The sequence below is a fragment of the Chenopodium album genome, chromosome 23 (assembly GCF_948465745.1).
Source record: "Chenopodium album chromosome 23, dcCheAlbu1.1, whole genome shotgun sequence".
NCBI lineage: Eukaryota > Viridiplantae > Streptophyta > Magnoliopsida > Caryophyllales > Amaranthaceae > Chenopodium > Chenopodium album.
Window position 1 is genome coordinate 27,519,598 of NC_137856.1, and position 27,158 is coordinate 27,546,755.

The 27,158-nt window shown below is 33.6% G+C and overlaps 1 protein-coding gene across 1 annotated transcript; it reads right to left on the minus strand.

The window, feature by feature from the left end:
- Positions 1-243: 243 nt before the first annotated feature.
- On the minus strand, positions 244-26,416 carry LOC145606718 (E3 ubiquitin-protein ligase UPL6-like). Its single transcript, XM_081662545.1, has 27 exons — positions 26,191-26,416; positions 25,870-26,045; positions 24,785-24,882; positions 24,403-24,530; positions 20,828-20,939; positions 19,695-19,872; positions 17,956-18,135; positions 16,820-17,002; positions 16,380-16,461; positions 16,067-16,185; positions 15,644-15,942; positions 14,489-14,585; positions 12,276-12,419; positions 10,555-10,638; positions 10,383-10,469; positions 9,045-9,185; positions 8,818-8,943; positions 8,037-8,135; positions 5,850-5,917; positions 5,428-5,494; positions 4,388-4,558; positions 4,212-4,301; positions 3,822-3,902; positions 2,375-2,448; positions 1,484-1,555; positions 1,312-1,401; positions 244-670 (listed from the first exon to the last, which is right to left on the minus strand). The coding sequence occupies exons 2-27, from the start codon at positions 26,026-26,028 to the stop codon at positions 604-606; spliced, it is 3,096 nt and encodes a 1,031-aa protein (XP_081518671.1). The 5' UTR covers positions 26,029-26,045; positions 26,191-26,416; the 3' UTR covers positions 244-603.
- Positions 26,417-27,158: the final 742 nt, after the last annotated feature.

Genomic DNA, 27,158 nt, shown 5'->3' on the forward strand with positions numbered 1-27,158 from the left:
TCAGTCACAATAAAGTAATTCCCTACAAAACTTAGTCCCTTAACTATTATTCTAATCAAGCCAACCTTGAACATAGTTATGAACAAGCAATATACTCTTATCTACAATGTTTTTTTTTGCCATTCCATGGCCATTGCTATAAATTGTGATTTTGCTTAATACTCCCTTTGAGCGTAAATAAATTATCAGGTCTTCTTTAATCGGCTGTAATTGAATGTTTATTGATAACACACTCAAGGAGCATGGCTTTCTCTAAATCTGCCAATATAATGTTGATTCCACGAAAGCTAACATGGCTCAATACAAGGAAGGCTATCACCCTATACATAACGTTGCAAAGCTTAGAATTCTTAAACTTTGAACTCAGACATTTACATGAACATGAAGCAAGTTGATCATATACTTTTATTTACAATGGTTGTTTGCCTGGTCTTGGCCATCTCTCTTCTGTGTGATTTTGCTTGATGGTGCCTTTGAAAATGAATAAATAAGCCTGTTGAACTTTTGAGGCTGTAATTGAATGCCGATTGAGAACACCCGAGGAGCATGTCTCTGATCACTGGAAGAACTGAGATATGGTATTGCAGAACATTCACGGCTATATCAACTCAGGTCGAATCCAGCATCTGAGCTTATAGCATAGAGCAATTTACTCTCTAATTGCTCCTTGCTACATGACAAAATAACTAGTGAGAATTCATCACTTGGAAAAAAGACAAGTTTTATTTGCTGCTAAAATCGGGGGAACAAATGCATGCACAGAGCAAAGTCCTAAGTAAAGTATGCTAGAAGCTTGAAGACGAGAAAATTGGCCTCTCAGCGCTGGTATTAAGTATGCAGATTGCAGACTCATCAAATAGCGTTATGGGCACAGGGATAATTCAAAATAGGGTACATTGCAATACAAAAGCTTATTTTAAAGAGCTCATGGGCATGAGCAACTGTTGCTCTGCATGATTGATTTAAAATTTTGGACATTGGTGATATTTGATATCTGGAAAAAGACAGAACATTTCTTCTTTATTGAACAGGATGGGCGGAGGGGGTAAGGAACAAAGGGTCATATGTTAAAAAAAATAAAAAATGAGTGCTGATAAATGTGAGATGGGCAGTATATGGCTATTTCAAGGCAGCTTGCACTATGTTATTACTCAGAAACTAATCCAAAAATTAAGCTAGGCCTGGAAAGGATTGGCTAGGCCAAGGCAGCATTCAACACTTAGTGAGTTGGTGAGATTGTCAATGGAGATTGGCAGCAAAAGATATGGTCAAGTACTACTTGATGAAATAAAGTAGGACAAGGACACAAACCTTCTATACGGCGGAAGCTTCAGAAGGTTCATACAAGTTGCTGATGTTGGCAAGCGTTCAAGAGCTTCCTCTGAAGCACTACCAGCAGCTCTACAAAAGTAATCAAGCATATTCATAATCAGAACGTGTCATTTCCACACACAATGATGTCTTTATATAGAAAAAGCAGAACCTTTGTATGCAAAACTGAGGCTCCAGGGATTTGAATCCAAGAAGTGGTCCACGAGAGCATCCAGTGACAAATCTGGGAAGCAAAAGAAATAGCAAAAGTTGGAGTCTTGTCCAGAAATTTAAGCAAGTACTCAATTCACTCACACTTGTACAAAAACACTTCCATCTACAGAATTGCAACATGAGGGGAATGCAAGACGAGAGACAAAAAATATATATGCAATATATATAAAAAAAAAAAAGGCAGGGAGTAAGGGACCCATATATGGGGGAAGAAAGATAGAGAAAAACCTTAACCAAATAAAGCAGTGTTGCAATTATTATGCAACTTCCAACAAGGGAAGTGCAGCGAATTTTGAAAAACGAAGTAACATAGTGGATTATTAAATTAGCAATTGGTTACATTAAACTCCACTTGCTCAACACTTTTTCTATGGGGTTACATGATTTTGACGCTATATCAAATCCAGCAGTAAAATAACGCATATCCAGCATTTAAGCAAATGCATATATAGAAAAATGTATACATAATCCGTTCTGTTTTAATCGCAACATTGGGGATTTCACACTTAATTTTAATATCTTAAGTTGTATTTTAGCAAAAATCATAAACGTTGATATTTTGAATATATATTTCATGCTTAATTTTAATATCTTAAGTTGTATTTTAGCAGAAATCATAAAAAGTTGATATTTTGAAAATATATACTACGTATGAAATAGCTCCCAAGACAAGTTTTCCTTCAAACAGCTGGGCACCTCAAACCCAAACCATCATTAAGAGATCTATGGGGAAATCGTTCTTATTGTTCCAATCCATATGTGTTACTTAAAGCATCTGATAAAAGAATGGTATTTAGATTGGCGTCAAAAAGACTACTAAAACACTCACTTGAGAAATTTCATCTGGTTTTCCTGAGAGAGGCTCTTGAGGACTTCCCAGAACATCTCAATAACATAGTGCTCCTGTCAAAAAGAACAACAGGTTAGCTAGATCTATCAACTCAGAATTACTTATTGTTTCAAATAAAATTTTTAAAAAAGGAATTAACAATATTAATGCAAGTAACAATAAGGAAAAATGTTGTAAAAGGCCAGAAAATGCACTAGTGAAAAATCTAATGATGACTCTCAGAGTGTCAAATCTTCAGGTCAGTCAATATCTCCAATCAGAACAGCCTGTCTTATCCAATGATTGAATCTTTAGAAGAAGAAAAACCCCGGTTTTTTTAAAACAAGAGTCTCATGTTTTAAAATAACAGGTATACAGCAATTTACTGTGTGTCGGGAAAAAAAAGGAGAGAGATATGGATAACTTTTGTGACACTATGGGTAACTTTTGATAGTTTATGGGTAATTGAATAAAAAAAGTAACTAGATAATATAGGTAACTTTTGATAGTTTAAGGGTAATTCCGTAAGAATAAAAATAGCTGGGTAAGGGATAACTTTTATGGGACTAAGGGTAACTCTTGTGATAATAGGGTAACATTTGGTATACAATAACAGGATGTACATTAAAATTTATTGTACACTCGATGCATGCAAAACCTTTTGAGAGGGAAAATGGATCCCACATCTCCTTCCTCTTTTTTCCCCAAACAAGAGAAATTGTCATCCTCCCTTTCCCTTCTCTTCTTTTCCTTCCATTTCCTTCTATACAAACAGAGTATTAATACCTAGTCTTTTTTTATCTTCTCGGTAATTAGCAGCTAGCATTTTCATCTTTTCTGAATTTTGTATCTGGACTCTTGTACTTTAATTAGGTTTGTACATCATGATTTCCATTCTTATTATAATGGAACACTCTAAAAGATAGAATCAGAAATGAGATTATTCGCAGGAAAGTAGGCGTGGCAGGCATTGCAGATAAACTAAGGGAAAATCGTCTGCGTTGGTTTGGGCATGTAAGACGGAGACCCGAGGGTGCACTGGTTCGAAGAGTGGAATAGTGGGACCATGGAGGGCTTAAACGAGGGAGAGTAAGACCGAAAATGACTTGGTTGGAAGGAGTTAGGAAGGATATGAGGTATATGGATTTGCATGAGGATGAAGCATTGGACCGTAAGAGATGGAGGAGGAAGATTTATGTCGATGACTACACGGAATAATCGAATTTGGTTCATGTTAGCCAACCCCTCTAATGGGATTAAGGCTTTGATTGATTGATTGATCAACAAGCCACTATTGTACTTTCTAGAACTTCAAGCCTTGAAAAAGTAACTTTCTGCATCCTGAACCCCAGACTTTTCTCTCACAAAAAAGTAAAACTTTCTGCATTAAGATAGATGAGTACAATTTATTAAGTGTTAGGAGAAAAGGCAAAGAGAGAAGACATACTGCATGGTATCCGCCTGAGTATTGGGTATTAGAACGTAGATCGTCAATATCCAAACCATCAAGTGAACCTGATATCAGAATCTACACAGGCGAAGAACAATTAAGGGGCATCCCAAAAGTACAAATTGATGCAGAACAGAAAAGGTAAGTACTTGGATAGAAGGCAATAACATAGCTCATTTGAATGAGAAGAGAGCATAGAACAGTATACGCGGAAATATTTTCTCACTAATAAACTCTATGATAACTGCACTTATAAACTCTCCATCCCCAGCGTTCCAGCCGAAATAGGCTTGAAACTAATAAAGTTTAGCACTATACAGGAGCTTTAAGCTGCTCATAATTTAAATTATAGCTTCCTTCTTCGTGAAAAAGGCAAAATGATAATACCTGAAGTTCATGCTCATTGAACATATCAATCCATTCCTTTTGTATAAGTTGCTGAAATCCTCTGAGGAAATGCGAACTTTGCTGACGTATCTGATAGTAGTAGTATTCATTAGTTTCATATATTTATGTTGCAAGTAGGTAACCCAAGCGTACATATATAAAGCAAAATGTATTACCTGATAATTCAATCGATGATTCGCTATTAGATGTATAAATGGAATCATATTTTCATTTGTAACACGAATATTTTTCCCTCCAGGAATCAACTCTTCTTCAGTTTGTTCTCCATATTCATTATTCACGATAACAAAGTACAATTCCAAGTTTGAAACATCACCTTGATAATGCTGCAGGTGGATACAAGATTAAAGTAAAACAATACCAGTTAGCTGCAAGATGGTAAATTCTGAAACACATCATAAAATGGCAAACAAGGAAAGCAGATGATAACTGATAGCAATCAGCTAAACAACAAGAGATTACATTTGATATTTCCCATACTACCCTTCCATCTCACAAAAGAAAAGGCAAAGACAGTGCATATAGAACTAACCAATCGCAGTAAGAAAAGAAAATCAACCTGCATGATTACTTTACAACCTAGGATGTATAAAGGAACCCTCTACCCCGCAAGGACTCAAAAAGTACATACTAAAAGAACCATGAAACAATATGTTAATTATATGCACCGACACTTCTAAGCTAAGAGGAAACTATCAGGAGCAATCCTGAAAGTATCCTTATTACTAGTATGTATGTTTCATCGAGTCTCAGTACTAAACACATTTGCATTTCTCTACCTTTTATTGCCTAACCAACGATTTAAAGCCTTACTGTTAATTCATGTCGAATAATACCTATATATCACATAAGGTTTTCAATGAAGCTCAAGATATGGAAACAATTGACAAATTTTCACATCAAGCAGAAAATTGATAGTACAGGTTGAAAAACACTATTTTTTTTTTTTTAGAAAATGCTGTATTAGCAGTCATATTATTTATAAATTCAGTAATAACACACATTGGAATGCTAAGATTTTAAAGATCATTAAGCAAGACATGCTAGAGCATTATATTGATGAGAAGCCATAGCCATCACAAGAACTGTTTGAATAGTTATCATCGATCACATTGCTGCAACAACCACATACAACCAAAGTTGCAAAAAAGATATGATAAGACTTCCATAACATAACCAAGTCCAAGATGCATACCTTCAAAAAAATAAGGTGGCGGTATAGTTCTGGGTCCAGTGAAGGCAAGTCATTTAAATAGTTATGCCTGGGATCAAAGACACAAGTGAAGGTGAATCCAAAGTGGACTATATCATTGCAGTGCTGGTAATCAAAAAGTTTTAAAATACACACATGCACACACACTCACAAAGAAATATACCATATGCCAAAAAACACTAGGTCAACATATTTGGCTCAATGACCAATTAAGCAAATAGGTGTAGGTGAGACAAAAATAGGAAACAAGTCCCTGGGTGCCATGTCAAAGTTTTAAAAGGTTTCAGAGTAGTTAAGTACATAATAGCAAGAATAAACAATTGACTGGACATAGTTCCAATACCATATAAGAATGGACTATAGAAATAAATAGTGAGATATACAGAGATTAGTTCGGGCCTTACTTTTGTTTTAGTTTGCTCAAAAAGAATGTTGCAAATGGTATGTCCACAAGAATTCCTTCAAACATTGCCTGTCCAATAAGAAAAGTAAATAAGAAACAATAATTCATTTAAATCTTGAGAAATTGAGGTTTTTCACTAAACTCGTTATAGTTGGAAATTGAAATATTTTTTGTTAATATATTTTTGCAGTACAAAGTGACCATAGCAACTGCAATCCAGCAATACACCAGCTGGAGCATAGTCTAGGAAGTTAAAAAGTACACAAATACACCTCAACCCAGCAAATGAGGAGGCTTTTTCTGGAATACCTTTCTCAGAAGAACTAAAGAAAGAATTTCAACGAAGACAAAAAAAAATTTAAATTTGTCAACAGTACTCACAAACAAAGAAGAAAGAAAATATATAGTACAATGAATTAAAAAGAAACAATCACAGAAGAACAGGTAGAGGTTATCCATTGTCTAGTAAAAGAGGACACAAGACATTAGATACCATTTTTCCATAATTGAGAATAGCTAGTCTAGACACATCTGATCTCAGTGTACATTAACAAATAACAATTACATTTAAAAAAAAAAAAAAAAAAAAAAAAAAAAAAAAAAAAAAAAAAACTCCAGTTTCCAATATTAAATAACTAAGATAATCAAAGTGAATATACTTCAATACAGTGTAAATGTCTAAATACTTCATCCAATAGTTCATTTTAAGAGTTAACATACATAACTACCGACTAGACAAAGCTTGATATTTTCAAGTGGCCAAAAGAGTTAAACATACAAAGATACTGACTAGAATTAATGTGTTTTCAGGAAAGAATATTCTATCATGGCATTAATTACAGCATCTTAATTTATGATGTCTATTCATCCTAAAATTATCAACCCACCATCTTCAATAAAGAAAAAAATTGGGGCCTCCCTTAATCAACTTTATTACAGCAATCACTCAATACATGCAACTAACCCTATGTACATAACTACATACTAAATGACATACCCAAAATTTCAATGCCATGCAATCTTCAAAGACCACAAAATAGTCTCATGTAGCTAAAGGCTATCCCCCTGATAATTTGTTTATGACATTATGTACTTCAAATTACAAAGCCAAAGTTCAAGGCATCAAATAAATTGTTCTAAACAGTACATTGCATCAAACAATATACTGAAAGCGAATTTCATTATAACCAAAAAAAGAGAAAGAGCTGCAATAAAACACTTGTGTTTTCTCGTGTTTTATCCAAGCTTCATTTCAATTCGTAAGGAAGGGCAAGTACATGATTAGGTGAAGATTGGAGAGGGTCAAGTTTGTGAAAAAAAACACAATCATAACACATTTTCATTGATATTCCAAAATTATCACTAAATTTTTACTAGAGCTAATTGTGAGGTGATAGTGAAGAGTAATTGGTACGAGTGAATAATTTTTAATACCTCATAAATACAAACTATGCATGTTACATTTGGGAAAACTAGCAATAACCTGAATGTCTGGAGTATCTAACAAGAGAAAAGAGCAGAAGATTATGTATAATCATATTACAGTCTGTTTTGGAAAACTATCCCGCCAACTTATAGACCCTACTTCTTGTGCCAGCTCTTTCGGAGACACTGTCAATTCATGATATCATTACCCTACCCACATGATTCCGAAACACAAGAGGGAATAGAATATCAAAAAACTACTGGCCTCATAAACATTAAGGAATTACATTCTCAACCACACCCAAAAAAAGCAAAAATAAAACAAAATAAAAATCAAAGTATCAGAAAAGTATGCTCCCTAATATTCAATTTCACAGGGAGGAATATGACGTTACTAACCAAGATACAGTCATAATGAACATGGCATATCAAGGTATGCACCAACTTCATGCATGAAGACCTTTCAACTTATTAGGTAAAAGAATCAAAAGTCTAGAAATGCTTTTCATAACTGAATTGATATAATCCTTAGTGAAACTTAAGGGTATCGATTACACACCAAACATCCCCAGCTATTTTCTGAAACAACCAGAAATTCATATCCAAATGAGTAAAATTCTAAAGGTTTGAAATGGATTACAGAAGCAACAACAATTACCTTGTCATCAATTCCATATGTATAGTTAACTAACGCCAACACAACAATTTCCAGGACCAAAAAAGGGTAGGAGCTGTGATTTATGTTACAAAATATAAATTTTACCTTCGCCAGAATTGTTCCCAAGAAATGAAAGTACTGCAGATGCTGTTCATGGACTAGACCTGACCCTGGGTTAGGGTAGAGTAGGTGATCAGCTGTCTCCTGGATTCAAAAAAGAACAAGTAAATATTCTGAACTAACAGCAACACAGGTATCATTAAATCAAACATGTAAGTCAGAACAAAACTTCATCTATTTCTGAATTATAAAAGTTGTAATCAGCTACTTTGTATAACCATAAATTCAAAATCTCAACCACATACCAAAGAACAACAGCAAGCGACATATTTGACATAAAAACTAAAATGACATAAACAACCAAGATAATAATTTTCAATTCATAGGCAAGAATAAATAGATGTGAGAAACTGAGGATATAGCACTACAAAAGGAATCGTACATAGTATACTAACAACACATACACGGTCACAGGCCTGAATAGATCCAAGCCAAGAACCCTCACATCTTTGACGGGTAAACTAGAATTAAAAGTTACATTAAAAGGTATACTCCTAATATCAGAGGTACATAGGGAGAGGGTGAGGGGGAATAAGTGAAAGCAAAAAAGGTCACACAATCAAAGTGTTATAAAAAAAAATCACCCAGAAGAAATATAAGTAACCTCATAATCCAATTAGTAATTTTTCAATATGATGGTATAAGTAATCCAACCAGATTTTTAATTGCTTCAAAACTACAACTATGAAGTGTGAATAACAGGCAAGCAATAGGAGGTTTAGCAAGGGATAGGATTACAAAGTATAACTTCATGGAAATTGACAACCTTAAACAATCCATACTGTATATCAAAAGCAGCTCGAGTGACATTCTCCATAAAATCTTTGAAAATCCCACCACCATCTACACCAGCTTCCTCAACCCCAAGCTCATTAATGAATGTTACACGAATCTGAAAAATGGGAACAGCTCTCATTATAAACCCATTGTTACCAAGGAAAAAAACAATCTTAGTTCAAATAAAAACATCAAATTTGAAAGTAAGAAGATTACCCGCTCTCGAAGATCATCATCTGACAATGTACTCAATTGATTAAAAGCATCTTCCAAAATGTGATCTCGCCGTACTTTGACCCGATTTCTAGTAAAGACGGCACGAGAACCATCTGATTTCTTTGCTGCAGCCAGCAGTGACTAATAAAAGGAATGAAAAATCACATGTTACAACCAAAGCTTGCCAATAATGAAAACTGGAAGAGCAGGTTTTGCAATGAATAAAACCTTAAGAGTCAAAGGTTTTGCAATTCAGCAGAGTATTTTACACAATTGTTGCTAAAAGAGTTAGGATGGGAATTTGCAGACTGCCAGTAGGAAAAGACAGGCCTGTTCACTTAGATTCCTCTATTAGTCCATGCAACGGTACGCGTGAAAATGTTAATCCAACCTAAAGTGACCACCTAATTTTGAGTTTATGGCTCCATTATAAACTGTATAATTTATGGAATTGCACAATAAAGCTCTAGCCCAGTACCAAAATATCAGCTACAGCTACCTACAATTACAATAACACCTTCATATCAGACTCTCAGTTGTAGTGGCAGCTGCAAAGAATCTGAGGAAGTTTATACTAATATTTTATAACACTTACCATGATGCCATGAATCCACCTTATATTTCCATTTCTTGTTTTAGAAATCATCATGCCTTTTCATTCTAACTCTATTAGTTTCACCTCCAAATTTCAATGAGCACAAACTCATACTTATCCTCTTCCATTGTTTCAATTTTTATTTTATTTTACATTGACAACCACGACCACAAATTTTACTTCACGTCATATTCTAGAATTTCTATTTGTTTTACCCATTTAATCTTTCTTTTATAGGTTGCATTAACCTTTTCTGTCTCTTTCATTAGCTGCAAAATTCATCTATCTTCCTTAACCTTCCAAATCATTATTATTTATACAAGAATCACAACAATTTTCTTTGAATATAAAAATGATATAATTTCTGAATATAAGTTATATACCAATTTGTGAATATAAATCTTAATTATAAGAAGTAATTTAGCAAAATTTAAGACAAAAATAATTTATACTTCTACAATTTAATAAATTAAGCAACATGTAACAATACAATTTTCAGCTGTCAGCATACAACAGCCTTTTATACAACAGAAAGCTAAAAATTCAGTAAGTAGTAGCATATGCAAAAATCTGCAACGGTATGATACCTCCGCCTCTACTAAGAATGGAATGCAAAAGTGCAAAACACATTGAACAAAATAGTAACAAAACTTTATCAAAGGAGACCAAATACATCAGCTTTTCAAGAGCATAAAATCACATTTCAATGGTGAACAAAAGGAAACAACTAGATGATTACTCACAGCAAATATTTTGACCCTGCTTGTAAATGGAACCAAGAATGGAGCTTGCTTAATTATTTCACGTGCCCTAGTGTTTTCCTGCATAGCCTGGGAGAAAATATATTGCAAGGGTCAGCACTGGACAAAGCTGAAGTCTATGAGGGTTGAGGGTTCACAGATAAAAAGCAAATACCTGAGAAATAAAATAGTCATTTACACCCTCTGCATGAAAATCACTTGAGGGGGCAAACTGCCTTCTATTGTTCCAATCTTGCAACTGTAATAACAACATGACAAGTAAAGCAAGTACATGAGCTTTTTATCGCTTTAATTCAGGTAATGTAGAAGCGTTTAGAGTCTTTAGACACTAATGAAAATCAACAATCTCAGTTCACATACTATGCATTATCCTCTCTATTTCCCCTCCTTTGTATAAATAAATTTCATATTGATAAATAAAAGAAAGAATACCTAGCTCGAAGAAATAACAGGAAAAATATAAACAAAAAAAAAGGAAGAATGACCCCAAGAGACACAAGAAAAACTACTCTATCTTCTGAAGGAACTTGTCAAGAGACCCATTTCCCTGAAATCCAATAATTGTTCTCCAATCCCCCCCACCCCCCCAAAAAAAAAAACAGAAGAGCAGAGATCTGGTCCTCATGCAAACTGACGCTCGCACAAGAGACTTGCAACTGCTCCAGGATAGTAGCTGAATCAAGGGTGTTCACAAATATCCGATCCGGAAATCGATCCGAAAATCCGATCCGAAATTTAGGATATCCGATCCGGTTTTTAAGGTTTCTGATATTCCGGATTGGATATCTGAAAAAAAAAAATTTCGGATTTCCGGATCGGATTTTTTCCAAAAATTTCTACTACCCGAACCGAAAACCCAACTATCCAATCCGAAAATTCAGATATCCGAAAATTTCGGATCGGATTCAGATCGCAATTTCTCCGATCCGAAAATTTCGAATTTTCGGATCGGACCAGATATCCGAAATTGAACAGCCTTAGCTGGATGAACACACTCGATCCCTACAGCTTTAAAAGCTGCCTTTACAAACATGTAGCAAGCTCAATTAGCTCGCAATTAAAGAGCAAAACTCAATTTGTTTTACATTACCAAAACACAGCACCAGACTATCATATTTTAAGGTTCTCCTAGAAATTAGTCATTGCCCTCATTGGTATTGGGTTGACAGAAGAAATTGGCCAAACAAAAGCCTTGACTGCTACTTAGGTTTCCGAACATAGATATAGAGAAAAGCTGATTGAGCATTTTCTACATTTGCTCTGTATATGGTCACATAACCAATAATTGAAACACCATAATCTAATCAAGAGGGACCAATAACAAGATATATTCAAGAACACCAGTCCCTCAACGGAAATCTCAGCATGTAATAACCAACAACCATCCTAAAAAGATGAGTGTGAGCATGACACCTTATGAAATACAATAGTTTTAACAAAGTCAAGGATACTGAATAGAAAATGAATCCACCCAGCTCTTGTTTAATCCCAAAAAACCAGTGAGTACCATTCATGTACACAAAGCTACCACAAAGTTATATTGACACATATTGTTGAGAACTCAAAAGGCAATCACAGTATTTCTTTGAATAACGTCTGTATATCCCTCAAACCAAAAAATCAAATTCTCACAACCACACCCTGTGTCAGATCCAAACTGTATTATCCAGATCAAACTATTAGGACCCAACTGTTATCAATTGGATATAAAAATATTTTCAGAAAGAAATTTACAGACAAGTGATAACAGTTATCAATTAGGAACCAACAGTACATTTTTCACATATTTAACATAATCTTTCTACCTAAAAACATGTTATCAACAGAGAGACAAGTCAATAAAAATAATTCATATAGTTCATGAGCCCTGAATACCTGAGTGAGAAGCTCAGCCACAACTACGCTGACCCTATGCTGCAAAAATTCTAATGGCTGCTTCTTATAAGCCATACTCTCATTATTAGACTTAACCAAGTTCAATGGAGCCGCTGGATTCACCCACAGCAATTGCCATAACGCCTGTAAAATTCAATTAGATCACCGATTCAGTAAAGTTGGATATACCAACATAACAATATTACATAAATTTATGGTTGAAGATAAGTGTACATGAGTATTTGACGAAATATAAGCATTCATGGAGCATACATGCATGCATGACCATATACATCTACACTATATATTCAAAAAGGTAAATTTCTGTAACACTCCATCACAGGTATACTCCATTTAGAACAACAACCCATGATTTAGCAGTGTCTATTTTGTAAAAGCCTAGAAAGGGATTTCAGAAATAAAGAGTGAATGAAGCATCAAATATCATCAATGCCCAAATCCAATAACTTTTATTTCATATGAAATGTTTTAACAATTAACTGATCAAGCCAATGAAAGAAATGACGCTGGAACAAATTAATAGTAACAAGTGCAACATTTCAATAGCATAGTAAAAAGAAAATTTCCATGGCATAATTGCATTAACAACAAATCCTTTTTCCACATCTCCCTCATGATCACCATAACTAGTATATTATATAGCATCAATGTATACATATGCCTTACATCATGCTATAAGTGACTTGTCTTCTGCCCCAATATATAAGACCAGGATTACAAATTATTATAGCGAAGTAATAAGTTATATTAACAAATTAAAACCATGTGCATCGTGCAAATCAACACTAATCAAAAGTGAAAATCATGAAGCTGTTGTTTCATGAATTCGTGTTTTTATACAATTTCTACCTTTCAAATTTATTTCTTTCATTTATTATTATTGCATCATTGTACAAATTCTTTAAAACAGTTGAAACAAAGTTGGACAGGGATGAGCAAAATTTGAGAGTTGGATTCAATAATAAGAGATTGGATTTAAAGGTTATAGGAATGTAAATTGATACATTAATGTTGAATATTTAAAGGGAAAAGATGAGGAAAACAAAGAGGCCATAGAAAAAAAAATAATAAATAAAGGATAAACATGAAGATAAAAGGAGGTCAGTCAGGTGGCACATGTCTCTAAAGGATAGTTTTTCAAATTACTAGGTATAGATTTTATAATCAGGTGAGTCAATCAATGGTCAATGAGCTTTCCACAGGTAGAATGGATTAAGAAAATTGTGAGGCATTTGTAAGGTATATTTAAAACATAAATATCATGCATGAGACACACTGTAAATGATGCATATTCCATTTAATAAAAATCATCAAAAGATAACAAGTAAAAGCTATGTATGTTACTCCGACACGGCTGTTTTGGTCCCATACCTAACATGAGACGATCCGGTATGGAATCCCTACCAGATCTGTGACTGTTCAGTAGAGACACAGCAGGTTATAAAAAAGAGAAATGGTGAGGAGAGAAAAAGAAAAGGTACAAGAATCACTTCATTCCATTTATCCTAGGTCTGTTATTTGGGTATGAAAATTACCTATATTATGTTTAAAAGATAGGGTTTTGCTAAGTACATAAATCTGATCACACAAAACGGATATTCATGATGGTCACTACTCCAGTGATTTTTGGCAACGGTGAGTCGTGGTGAGTACTGGTGACCAACTCCAATTTTTCACTCAAGTTGCCTGGTATGTCTTATTTTTAATTTTTATTCCAATTAAAGGAATGCAGGGGAGGGGTGAAATAAAGCAGTCAATCAGTCATATAAAGTGTGAGTATGTGAAAAATTGGAAACCCATGTGACACATTACACAGCTGTACTTCCTATCTCATTTTAAAGCTGATTACTAAGTCTTCAGTAATGTAAAAACTGTAAAGTCAAAGCTTTCTTTGACATTTTCAATTTAATTTTTCAATCGTATATAAAGAAAAACCTTAAAAATCCCATGTTGTGTTGATTGTGTCCTTTTACCTATGTATAAAATTAGGATATATCTTGAAATTCGAGTTTTTTGGGGTCTAACACTCGGATCCATACCCATATATAACATCCATCTCCGAGTTCAAGTAACACAGTATATATATACAGGACAGCTAACTATCAAAGTAGACAATTTCAGAACTGTCTTTGATCAAATCACAATGGCTAGGGTACAAAATTTAACTGAAGAGCATAGCTGGCAAAAATTACCTGTCGTAGTATAACAATCAAGTATCTAATATCCTTCAGAGCCAACGGTTTTTCCTGTTCATAGAACTCTTCATTATCAACTATCATAAGCATGTGCCTGCCAGCACAATGAAAGAAATTATAACCTTTGCACAGTTTATACAATTGAAATTAACAAACAGCAGTATCAGGAAATCTATAGTGGTTAATTGGTTATCAATACAAAATTTCAGAAACAATATACTTCCTAGAAAAGAAAGTTGATAGCTCAAAGAACCTTGAGATAAAATTCTATGAACAAAATTTAAGCACCTTCAACACCTTTAACTTAAAAACAAAGGAGGTATATCGCAATTATATCTTTTTTAAAATAAAGCATGTAATGAAAGGGTCGAATATCTTGTAAATTGTAGTTCCGCATTAAGGATAAAAAAAAGTGACACTCTTCCTGTGTAACCTAAATAGCAAAATATGATCTACGATCTGGACATAGGTTTGCGATAAATAAACAGTGCAATAGAACACTAAAATTGATTTCATATAGCCCTGATATAGGTACGAAACCAAAAAGAACCTTTCTTTTAAATCAAGAAAAAAAAAAAGAAAAGAGTTTCACAAATCGAGAATAACAGTACTGTCCACAGAGCTCCACAATTAATGCATTATTCAATCAAATTACCAGTATATGTATACACTATACAGTATACCAAACAGGTGTCTTTTCAGCGGGTTTTGTTTCGTGGTTCTTCAATTAGTTTCGAAATCAGGTTAGGGAGTTTCACTCATATATGGTATAATTTCAGCCAAAGCTAAAAACACTAAATCACAAAATTTGTTTCGTCTTCAACATGTTCACACTAGTAAAAGCAATGACATAGTTTTTTTTTTCGCCAATAGACCCCCAGATAACACAAACGTGTAAACACAGACAATCAACAAAGAGGATAGGTGAAGAAACAAATCAATACAAGATTCAAAATGATCCACAGAAAATGGAACGGGGAAAAAAATCTGGAAAATAATTTTAAATCGAAGAGCGATACAGGATTAAAGATTACTATCATAAATGGAAATAGTGAAGAGGTGACAGGGTTTATAAATCCACAGTAAAAATAAAGAAGGCTAACTATAAGGAGACAATAAGCCAGAAACATCATAAGCAAACAGGCAGCTTACTTATATACAGGGCAGAATACAGCCAGAGGTAACAGCCAACCAGGTACACCTTCTTGCAGATAAGAGGATCGTTCTGCCACCAATGACCACTTCTGAGTCTCATGACACCGCTTCATAAAGCTCCAAAGAACAGGAACAAGAGCAGTCCTGTATGCTAGGATTGTCATAATGCGTTCAAGTGGCAAAGTGTTAAATGTCACATGCAGGAACGCACATGCTGTCCCAACAGCTGTCACTTCTCTATCGTCAGGTACATTATTATTGGTCAACGAAGGAATTCCTCCCAGCAAAACATTTATCTGCAAAAAATTAGGGCATCACTTTATGACAGAAAAAAAAAAAGGTTTGACTTCTAGTGACGGTGAAAGTGAATCTTAAAATAAAAAGGTATTAGGAGAACAGAAAAGAAGGCTATAAGCACACCAACTGGAGAAGAAACCGTGGGTCTATCGCATTAGATATCTGGGATTCCAAATCCTTGCTTAAAACAATTTCATTAGATTCTTCCACGTCAGGCATATCCTCATCTTCTATAGCAGAATCTGAATAAAGGTTGCACAATCAAATATGAGTTCAGGAATGAGTTACACTTAGCACTCGAAGACTGCGGAAGAGTTTTTCAATTCAACAAACTAAGAGAAGTAATCGATAAAAAGAAAGGGATTCATTTTAAGACCCCAGTAAAACAGAAGGCAAATGTAGAAAATAAATATGGATAAGTCTAAAATGATCTTACTTTCACTAGTTTCTCTACTGACTGACTTTAGACGGGGTAGCATCTCCAGTAAAAATGTCGCTGCTGCTGCTAAATCAATAGCCTGAGAGATAACAAGGAAAAACAATCATCTATACCAGCAAGACTCTAGACTATTCTGAAAATCACAACAAGAGGAAATAACATCTATCTATAGAAGAAATTTTAAATAATAATAACAATCTAAGCAACTTTAAATGTTTGACCAAGAAAACACACAAAAATTATCAAAAATTATATCTTGGTAATAAAAAATTTCATTCAACCAAGATCTATGCATTATAAAGGAGCATATAAACAAGATTAGATATGCAATCAAACACAAAATACAAATTTAACATTCCTTCTGGGAGGATAACAAATGATGTATGTAGGGAAAAAAAAAAAAAAAAAAATCTACAAGAACATTTTTTAATCAATACCATCTCAAACGAGCAGTCAGCCTTTGATAACACAAGTGCAGATGCTTCTAATGTGTTTCCAAGTAGACAAGCATAACTTGGATACCCGGCTGAGACATCTTTTGGTAGAACATGAGTGTTACTTCGCACATATGACAACATCTGGTGTACATAATGCTTGCACAACTGCTGCCTAGCAAAGACCTGGAAAGATAATGAAAGCACCAACTCAAGATTACACTGTAGCCACATATAGAAGCTAGAATAAACATGCCCTGCAAGGCTGTAATTGCAATATCAGACTAAATCACTAAATGCATCTTATTCAGACACAAGGGCCAGGGAAAAGGCCTTGGGGAAGAAAATGACTTCCTGTGTCCACAACAGCAGACATTATGTAAGCATAGCTACCATATAAGATCAGCATATAAAATCACTACGGCCCTGTTTGGCAATTAGCTGATTTGACTAGCTATTAGCTGGTAGCTATTTGCATTAGTTGTTTGAACTAGCTAATCGTAATTAACTGTATGTGTAAAAATGTTTGGTAAATATCTGTTAGCTATTAGCTGCTTTAGTATATAAAACAACAAAAGGCTAAAAGCTCCTTATAGGAGATATTTGAAAAAGAACTTTTTGGATCTAAAAAGCTCTTTCAACGGCTCCTAAGTCCTAACCAAACACCCCAAAGAACTTTTTGATTTTTGCAAATTTCATTGTTATTAAATACTCTACCTACATATAGCTGAGTCTTACTCAATTACTGTAGCTATGCAAACCAAGGAAAAGTAAAAACTAGGACCTATATGTGGGTACTTTTGAATTAAAGTGGAGAGAGACGGAGTAAAAGATTAATTAAATAAATTGGGCCCCACAAAGTGACATTGTGGATGATAAAAAATGAATAAAAAGATGTCATAAAAGGATTAAAGTAAAAGTGAGTAAAACTTAGAAAACGGAAAGTGAGTAAGACTTAGGAAAGTATCGGTATAGATCTCGGGGGGGGGGGGAGATGTGGTGAAATTTGTGTAAATGGCATTCAAATTTGAGTATTTGTGAATATCTGATTCATTTTTAGATCAAAAGCAGAGAACATCTTAACCAGAACCAGTATCCAATTTAACAAGAGTGCCTGATAAAATTTGTAGCAAACCTACCTCTTTTAGGCGCGGAAAAATTTGCCACAAGAATGGTATTGTAAGAATTTGTGATGAAAAGCTCCACCATTGATCAGCATTTTGGCAAACACATGGCTTCTCACCAACATGTGGTATTATAAGGGTAAGCACTAGCTCCAAGGAAGAAACTTCAATCATATTCTGAGAATTCAAACTTTCCTTCACAGCATAAAACACATTATTTAGTTATCCAAAATGACATCAAGAAACATAAACTCCAAGGGGGATCTGAAAATATAACTGCAAAACAAAACAATATAAAAAAGGATATATAATCACAGAAAAAGATAAGTTAATCACCACAGAAAATTTATCACAATGACCAGCAAAATTTAACAAGTGAACAAAATGCAAAAGAGCAAGAAGTTTCATCTATAAAATGTGTGCACATCATTATAACAATCAGAAAATTGCAAAACATTGATCTTATCAGGAAGAGGAAAGAGTCAAAGCAGAAAAACAATCTTAACAGCAAACCCATTGAAGTCTTCCCAAAGGTAGAGTAAGAGCAAAAGATGACCAAGATGGTGGCCTTAACCCTCACAAACTTAGTTTAAAAAGGCACAAGGCACACCAAGGTGCACAAGGCCCCAGAACCTAGGCACAAGGCTGTATGTCTAATGGATACTTGGCAAACATTTTTTTTCCTATGTTTAATATAAAGAGGTCTAAGTTATACTGATACTACTTCAAATCAGAGAATAAAAAGCAGTACTCGGAAACCTTTATAGATAACACTTGACAACTTTAATCACTACTGAGGGGGTTTTGCACCTACCTGGCACACAATAAAACAAATAACTCCAAAATAAACACTCCAAAACTACTTCACTACTTGACATGTTTTGGACACCACAATTCTAAAATCTAAACCCTGTTCCAGAGTGGCAAATAGACCAAAACCACAACATTATAAGTTTGTTACTCTGTTACTTCTCTTTACCGCTCCATCTTCTTACCACTGCATCCAACACCTTAAGAACATCATGGTGAGGTCTAGTTTAATGAACTAGTCTGACTAAACATTGACAATTATTTTACACTAACGTATAAGGATAACAGTTATATAAAGGGACCAATCTCAATGCGTACTTTCCAAAAATGTAAATATTATAAAATTTTCAAAATATATTTAGTAATAAACATTTGAAAATTTAAAGCTCTGAATAATGATCCTTTTCTTTTCCTTCTGATTTTAGCAACCACGTGACTCCTCCCCCCCACCCCACCACCACCCCCCCCCCCCCTTTTCTAATATTATATTATACATATATTGTTATCTCTAACATGAAGTGTGAAGCCTCCACACCCACGTTCAGTATGGTCGTATGGATTATCATATATGTTGGAGGTGCAATGAAGAGTCCAAGGATCATGGATGACAAATCTTTACAGGCACTCACAAAAGTCACCACTGATTCTTGCCAAAGACATGAATAAGAAGATGAAGATAGTTAAAGAAAATTAAAACTAAAGAATCCTATTGACAGTGAATGTTAAAAAAGCAAGATGATAAGAGAAACTTCAGGCATTAGTTCACACAGCTTGGCATTAATTACTGATAAGTTTCCCACTTTTTAAGCAAAATTTTACACGTGTTATAAAGAAATCAATTACAGTAAAGCTCCAAAAAAAATAGTAAGTATTGAAGGGACAGCAAAGATGGACATTAGCAAGGATAAGGATATCAACTCTATTTATAAAATAAGCAAGTATACCTTTGCAGCTAAAGTTATCTCTCTAAACAAGGTAAAGGTATTTCTTTGCAAAAGATAGCTAACTGTTCCACAAGCCCATGGAAGTTCAGGATCAATCAACTTAACCAAAGCTTCCAAAAAACCTGCTAAGATATGTAGATTGGACTCTGACCAAGATGATTGTTTCTTGAACTGACTACTGCATAGGTTGTTAAAAAAAAAAAAAAAAATAAGAAAAGCTATATAATGGTAGACGATCATGATATGATCAATGATTAAGATAGAGTGTAAGATACAAAATATCAAGTGAATTTTACAAAACCTTCACCCTATAGAAGAAGAATAAAAAGTTCTTCACATCAATCCATAGCAATTTCATATGCACAAAAGATCCAGTAAACAAGGAAGAGAACAAAAACACAGTATTTAATCAACAAAGAGGAGAAGAGAGGGTGGATATATACATGTGAACATGCAAGAAAGCAAAAACACACTGCTTAATCAACAAAGAGAAGATGTGAACCTTAGTCCAAATCACATCTTTTCCCAATTATGCCGCAAGTAAAGAAAAAAATTAATCACAAAAATGGTACACATACAGTGACAGCAAAGCAATCCAAAGAGATATAAAATAGGTGGGAAGTTGGAAACTAAGGCTTTTTTTTTCTTTTTAGGATTAGTGAGGTGCACACTACTATTAAAAGATACAGTCAGCAATCAGACAAGGAAACTTCTCCAAAAAAAATCTATTATTTCTTAAGCTTGCCATCAATTGTGGAGTGTACTGATTGGCTATATCCTAATTCAAGAACAAAAGTGAACCTACTATTTCCAATATGATTTAGAGTAATAGACTTATGTTCCAATTCAGGCTTATAATTTCCAAAGATACCAATTTCCAGATGCATAGGGGAACAAGAGAAAACAATTGTTTTGAATTTCTTATCTTGTTTTTTTTTTTTCAGCCTCTTTCCATTGCAAGCTTTACAACATTGTTCCTAAGAGGCCAGTTCTCTCTCATCTCTCACGAGAAAGGGAGGGAAGCAAGAAAAGAGCAATTTATTTCAAATGCACAAGTTACAGCTAAAAGATATGGCTCCAAAAGAAGATGCTGTAAGCCATATTACATGCTAAGGCCAAATTGCCAAACGAACCTATAAGCATGAACAGCACGAATACACGCATAACTCAATTGCTTCACCCGATAATCAACTACACTGTGGTTTGATGAATAATCCATGCCTGTAAACAATGAAATGACACCCCCTGCAAAATGTTCAAAATTATTAGCATTGCCTTATACACACATTGATTTTAAAAGAAAGAAGCTCACTAGTGGCGATGAACTCCATCCAATACAATTACGTAGTAAAACTCCACAAATTAAGCGTTATCAAAACCAGTACATATGGAAGCTGAAAACACTCTCTCTCGTTATCAAAACCAGTACATATCACACAGACAAAGTTAAAATTGTAAAACTTGCCTGAAAGGAATAAATTTGAAACGATTCTACATTTGTTAGAGTTACTAATTAATAAACCAAAAATACCCTTCATAAAATGGGTGAAAATGGGCGTGGATAAGGATAGATTGGTAAAATAGGATAGGTGAAACATTCTCGCTCCTATTTAATTCTTAATAAATGTGCCATCTTTATGTGTTACAATTTTAAGAAAACGAAGTAAGTAGATAACACTCATTACAGTTTACTTTAAAATTACAAAACTTGCCTAAAAAGAATAAAATTTCAGCACTTCTACATTTAATAAGATTTACTAAGTTAAACACTAGTATATACCTTGGAGTGTAAATGACTAATACATTCATGAAGTACTCGCAATCAAGATAGGTCAGAATTTGTTAAATTCATAAACAAACTTGAACAAAAAACCTTCTCTCTTTAAGTACATGAAGTACATGAGCAATAAACATCATGGTCAACTCAATAGTGTTCAAGAACAACTCGTTTAAGTTTTGAACAACTCGTTTAAGTTTGTTAATAAGCTTGTTTATGTCTAATACAAATTTGGTTAAAGCGCTCAGAAAAAACCTAATGTTTTAAACCTAATTTAGTATCTTCCCTTTTCATCAACTTGCATGTTATCATTGTTACTCATACACATTTGTAAAATTACAAATTATTTCATCAATATAGGCATGAAAACATGGCCATTGCATGAAATCTTGAATGAAATTATATGAATGCAAAAAAACTTAAAAGTATATACTTCCTCCACTTTATTTTACTTGCAACATTAAGATTTTTGTACTATTCATACACCCTTAGTATGTCATATTAAGATTTATACAAAAGAAAAAAAAATAGTCATATGGGATCTTCTTCAATCCGTCTCAATTTACACTTTATTAATTTCAATAACTTTTACTAAAAAAACAACCAAAGATATTAATAGTTAAAAGTGTACATTGGCGAGCGTGAAATCTGAGCTTTGTAAGTAATATGGAGTGGAAAAAGTATTTTTTAAAAAAAGGTAACTTACGGTTCATTTATTTGATCAAGCCCGACTTAAGGTCGCTCAATTCAAATGAGCACATTCATGAACAAAAGCTAGAACAAGTCAAATGCTTAGAATTTGAAAAGCTTATTCAAGCTCCTCTAACGCTACAAATTCTTATCAAGCTTAACTCGAACAAATTAATCTAGACTTAACATAGATCATTTTCAACACTATATAGATCCTTCATATAGTGGACGGGAAGGGGTAGATAAGGATAGATAAGTAGTATAGGGTAGGTAAAATATTATCTCTTTGCTTAATAAACGCGTCATATTTTAGAAGACCCGCCCCTATGGCTCTCTAAACACCAAAAATTATATTAGTTTTCTTAAGATTGCGACACATACATAAAAGGGATAAAAATACAGCACTTCTACATTTGATAAGATCTATTCTCTCCATCCCTAAAGCTTATTCCCATTTGAAATCTTGACACTATTCTTAAGATGTAATAAATTGCATTCAATATTTAAAACATTACATATCGATGTTAGGTCTTATTTGATTCATCTCAAGGAATATATTATTAATACTCTATTGTTACATTTCATACTATATACAACTACAATAACTTTTGTATACATCCGGTGTACAGTAATTTACTGTACATCGGGGGTCACTTTTTATCAAATTTAGGGTCACTTTTACAATTTTTTGGGTAACTTTTATCAATAAAGTATAAATACTTTGTAACATTTATTTATGTTAGGGTAACATTTATCCATATTAGGGTAACTTTTGCTTATTTTAGGGGTAACTTTATAACGGATGTACAATATTTATTGTACATCCGATTTATTTAAAAGTTTGTGATACAACTAAAGATATTTATAATCAATTAAACGCATTGACAAATGTGTATAATTATAATGTAGAGAACATGTAGGAACAGAAAGAGCATCAATTAAAACACTAATGAATACCCTTCAAAGTGAAAGGGAGTAGATAGATAAGGACGGGTGGAAAGCATAGAGGTAGGTGAAAATTTCTCTCTAAATCTCTCCTCCTTTTTTTTAATAAATGCATCATTTCCACATGTTCCAATTTTTGGGAAACCGAGTGTGTGTGTACATGTGTGTGTTTGTATGTGTATACACTTCCTCAATCCCAAAAAATACTATTAAATAGTCTATACTAGGGATATCAAAATCATGAAGCTACTTTGAACTATCGGGGCTTTAATAATCGAATTGTAAAATAGAAGCGTAATATTCTATGAAAATGTATAATTAAGACATTATACTCAAATTCATTTAATGTGTTTAAATTATTAGTTACAAACCTAAATACTGATAGAAAATAGTTGTTTCCCACAAAGCAACCACACTGACTATATATATTTATTAATAACTTTGTAGGCATGTTTTAGATTTGTGAGGTTTGCGCTAGTTAGATACATATGTAAAATCATGTAGATTTGTAAATCGAATCGTATGGCCATATATAAGTCATATAATCATAAGATTCTAAGACTTGAATTGTGATTTTAAGTCTATGACTTTTTCTGAAACTAACAAAACAAAATTCATTGAATGTGTTTGTACCAATACTTTTTTTTTTCTTAATAAACATGTCATTTTCATATTTGATAAACTCTCTCCATAACATAAATTAAGCAAGGTCATAGTGTAAGATCCCCTAATAAATTTCAATCAAATATCTGTTTATAGAAATACTTATCTCTCATGAACTGAAGATCACATACCTTTATTGAACTACTATAGATTGTAGAAAAAATATTAACATTAAACTCTACATGTACCCTATATTTTCTTTCCAATCATCTTAGCTATCTAAATCTCTTCACATGCCTCATAAAGATTCTGGGCCAACTTCCAGCATCTACATCCAAGACTTCATTATTTAATTAAACAAATAAGCCAGCATCAACATACAAAATAAGCTTGGGAGAGCACCCACTTACCAAAGCCCACACCCATAGCATATCAACCATCAATTAAGGAGCATGTGAATGGCCCATCAATAGAATCATGCTATGTATGCAGAACGTATGACCACAAAAAGGTGAAGGGGTTCCAAGTATATACTATGATAAATATCAAGAAATAACAATTCCACGGGGAAACACTAAAATCGATCTGCACTCCCAGAATACTTTGATTTTGAAGGCACATTACCAAACAAAACACAGAACCAAAGAAGACAATCTCTAATAATGAAAGATAAAAAGTATACGAAGAAATTACCAGTATCTTTAGAAAAATGCTGAAGTAGTCTACAGGTCTCTGCAAGAGCAAAGAGGTCATCCCGATTTCTTGGATTGAAGAAAAACAGTAACTCGCGGAGATACCTTGAATCCGGAGCAAAACATTGTCTGAAAAGCAAAACATAAAATGTACATTAACAGATATATGAAACATTGAAATCAGGTTGAAGGAAGCAATCAAATACAAGGCTAAACCTATATATGAAACATTGAAACATAACCATTTCCAAACAAATGAAGATACATCCAAGTCCCATCAAAAATAAATAAAAGCAAGCCCCATCAACCAAGGATACACGGAAAAAAAAAAAAAAAAAGAAGAGATAAAATAGGGGGTCAAAGCAAACAAATATCATATTTACCTGCCTACATTCTGGCATCGCTTCCCGTATGTAGCAAAAAACTTCTCTCGCACCTTATTATGTTCAACTTCAACAACCTTCCAGGCTCTGTAGCATTTCTGCAATTAGTGAGCACGTGGTGATCAAATATAGGTACAAAAGGCTTTTGCAGCTCACATGACTACCAATCCACTGAATAAAAATTCCTTTCTTGAAGAAACAGCATGAGCATAGGACACGGAAAAGTAAGCATATCTATAGATAAATGAAGCTGCTAGTCAAGTCTAACAATGAGTCTATGGATAAGCATTTTACGTGCAGCAGGATAATCATACCATTTTTTCATTTTAGTTTAAACTTATTTTCAAGGTGTCCTTAAGTTTTTCTATCAGGAGCTAATGCAACTTGCTTAAAGAGCCAAATAGTATGAAGCTTTTAGCCACAACCATTTGAATGTCTAAAGTTCCTCCTAAACCTTTTCACCGTCATTATCAATTCAGAGTAACATTTAAGAGTTCCTTAACATCACAAACCAGTGATAGCCCAAAAATTCGAAACATGGATTGAGCTCTCCACTGTACTCTTCAACAATTTTATGCATTATTTTTAGCCCAGACAGACCAATCAGTAGATTCCGTGCAACCATACAGCGAGGGCAAAAAATTACTTTCGCACAAAGTAAGCTTACTGACATGGGTATAGGAAGGAGCTCAGTATTCGCCTGTTCCGCACAGAACTGAACCTTCGACTAACACGGATGGTATCACACCATTATTGAAATTAGAGACATACCTTAACAGCTTAATAGCTACTTCCGCATCGAAATCTATCAATTCAAATACAAAAACACAAAAATTGCAACAATATTCTAAAATGTTAACCACCCATAAATATCATTGCATAACATTCTTCTATCTTAATTCATTCAAAAATTTACCACTTACCCACCAAGCAAATATTGCAACAATAAATTAGAAAATAACACCACAATTCTTCACATAAACAGCACAAAAATACCCATATAATTCTCTAAAAATGAACTTTAATTTAAATGATAGCAATTCAATAAAATAAAATAAATCAACATTGAATTAAAACAAACAAACCTGAATTTTAACAGCAGCAGAATTCTGCTTGCGTTGAAACATTCGACGATTCCGCTCCAACCTAGTTTGCTCCAAAAGCTTTTGCCTGTCTCTCTCCTTGGAGCTCCGACCACCTAAATCAACCCGTTTTCGAGCAGATGGATCGCCCGAGAAGAACATTGTTTCTTGCAAAAATTCTACATCAGAAAACAAAAACCCACAATTAATTCAATGAAATAAATGTAACAATTACATTAAATTGAAAAAATGAAAAGAAAATTTAGTCTTGGAACAAATAAAATTAAGTAAATGTAGAGAGGGTTTTCGATTGATTCTTGATACCTTTGAATTTGCCCTAAAAAACAAGTTTGGGATTAAATTTGTGAGTTTGATTGTTGAATTATTGTTGGAAAAACAAAGATTTTGGAAATTTGGTTGAAAAGAGTAAAGATTAAATGGAAGTTGTGATTCTTCTCCCTCTTTCCTCCCTCTTCTCTTTGTGTATGTAAAGAAAGAAATCAAATTTATATTAGGGGGACTGAAATTTTGATGACGGCATACCTTAGTTCATTTCTTACTAAACAAATTTTATACTTCCTCTATTAATTATTATTTGCAATAAACGGGTTGTTAATCAAATTTATATTAGGGGGATTGAAATTTTGATGACGGCATACCTTAGTTCATTTCTTAGTAAACAAATTTTATACGTATAATAAAATAAATAAATATTTGATTAATTTTTTTGCTAAAACAAAAATAATTTTAATTACTTGTGTTGATTTGGGAACTATTTCTACACTAATAGTGTCAGAAGAATTGTGGAGTTTCGGTTTAATTTTATTTTTGATAAAGAAGATAAAATTGTCGATGGTATTAGTGGTTGACTCCATTAGTAGCTCATTACTCCAATACTCGGTGATTTAAATCGTATGTCATGTTAAAAGCAATTAAATGAAAATTGCTAATGGTATTTAGTAGTTTACATTAATAAACTACAACTTACACTACACTAATAAGTGTAAGGATCCTTTAGAGTTGAACTCTATAGATTTCAGCAAATCAAAACCCTTGAAAGAAGATCAATGCCTAATATCTATGTGTTGGGATCCTCTAGAGTTGAAGATTTGTAGAGTTGTAGAGTTATGAGAGTAAGAGTTTTTAATATTTTTTTATTTTACTTTAATTTTTACTTTTTAAATTTATGCATGATAGATATTGTGTAAGGATCATCTAGAGTTGAACTCTATAGAAACGCATACGGTTGATTATTTATGTTTTTTTTTTTTTTTTTTTGAGGGAAAACCATG

Bases quoted from the DNA above. Each gene is read 5' to 3' on its own strand.
- LOC145606718 (XM_081662545.1), bottom strand. From the start codon at position 26,028: ATGTTCTTCTCGGGCGATCCATCTGCTCGAAAACGGGTTGATTTAGGT. The intron at 24,531-24,784 runs GTAAATATGATA...TTTGCTTTTCAG, and splicing joins CGATGCCAGAATGTAGGCAG to ACAATGTTTTGCTCCGGATT. The intron at 12,420-14,488 runs GTAATTTTTGCC...TGAATTTTACAG, and splicing joins TGATTGTTATACTACGACAG to GCGTTATGGCAATTGCTGTG.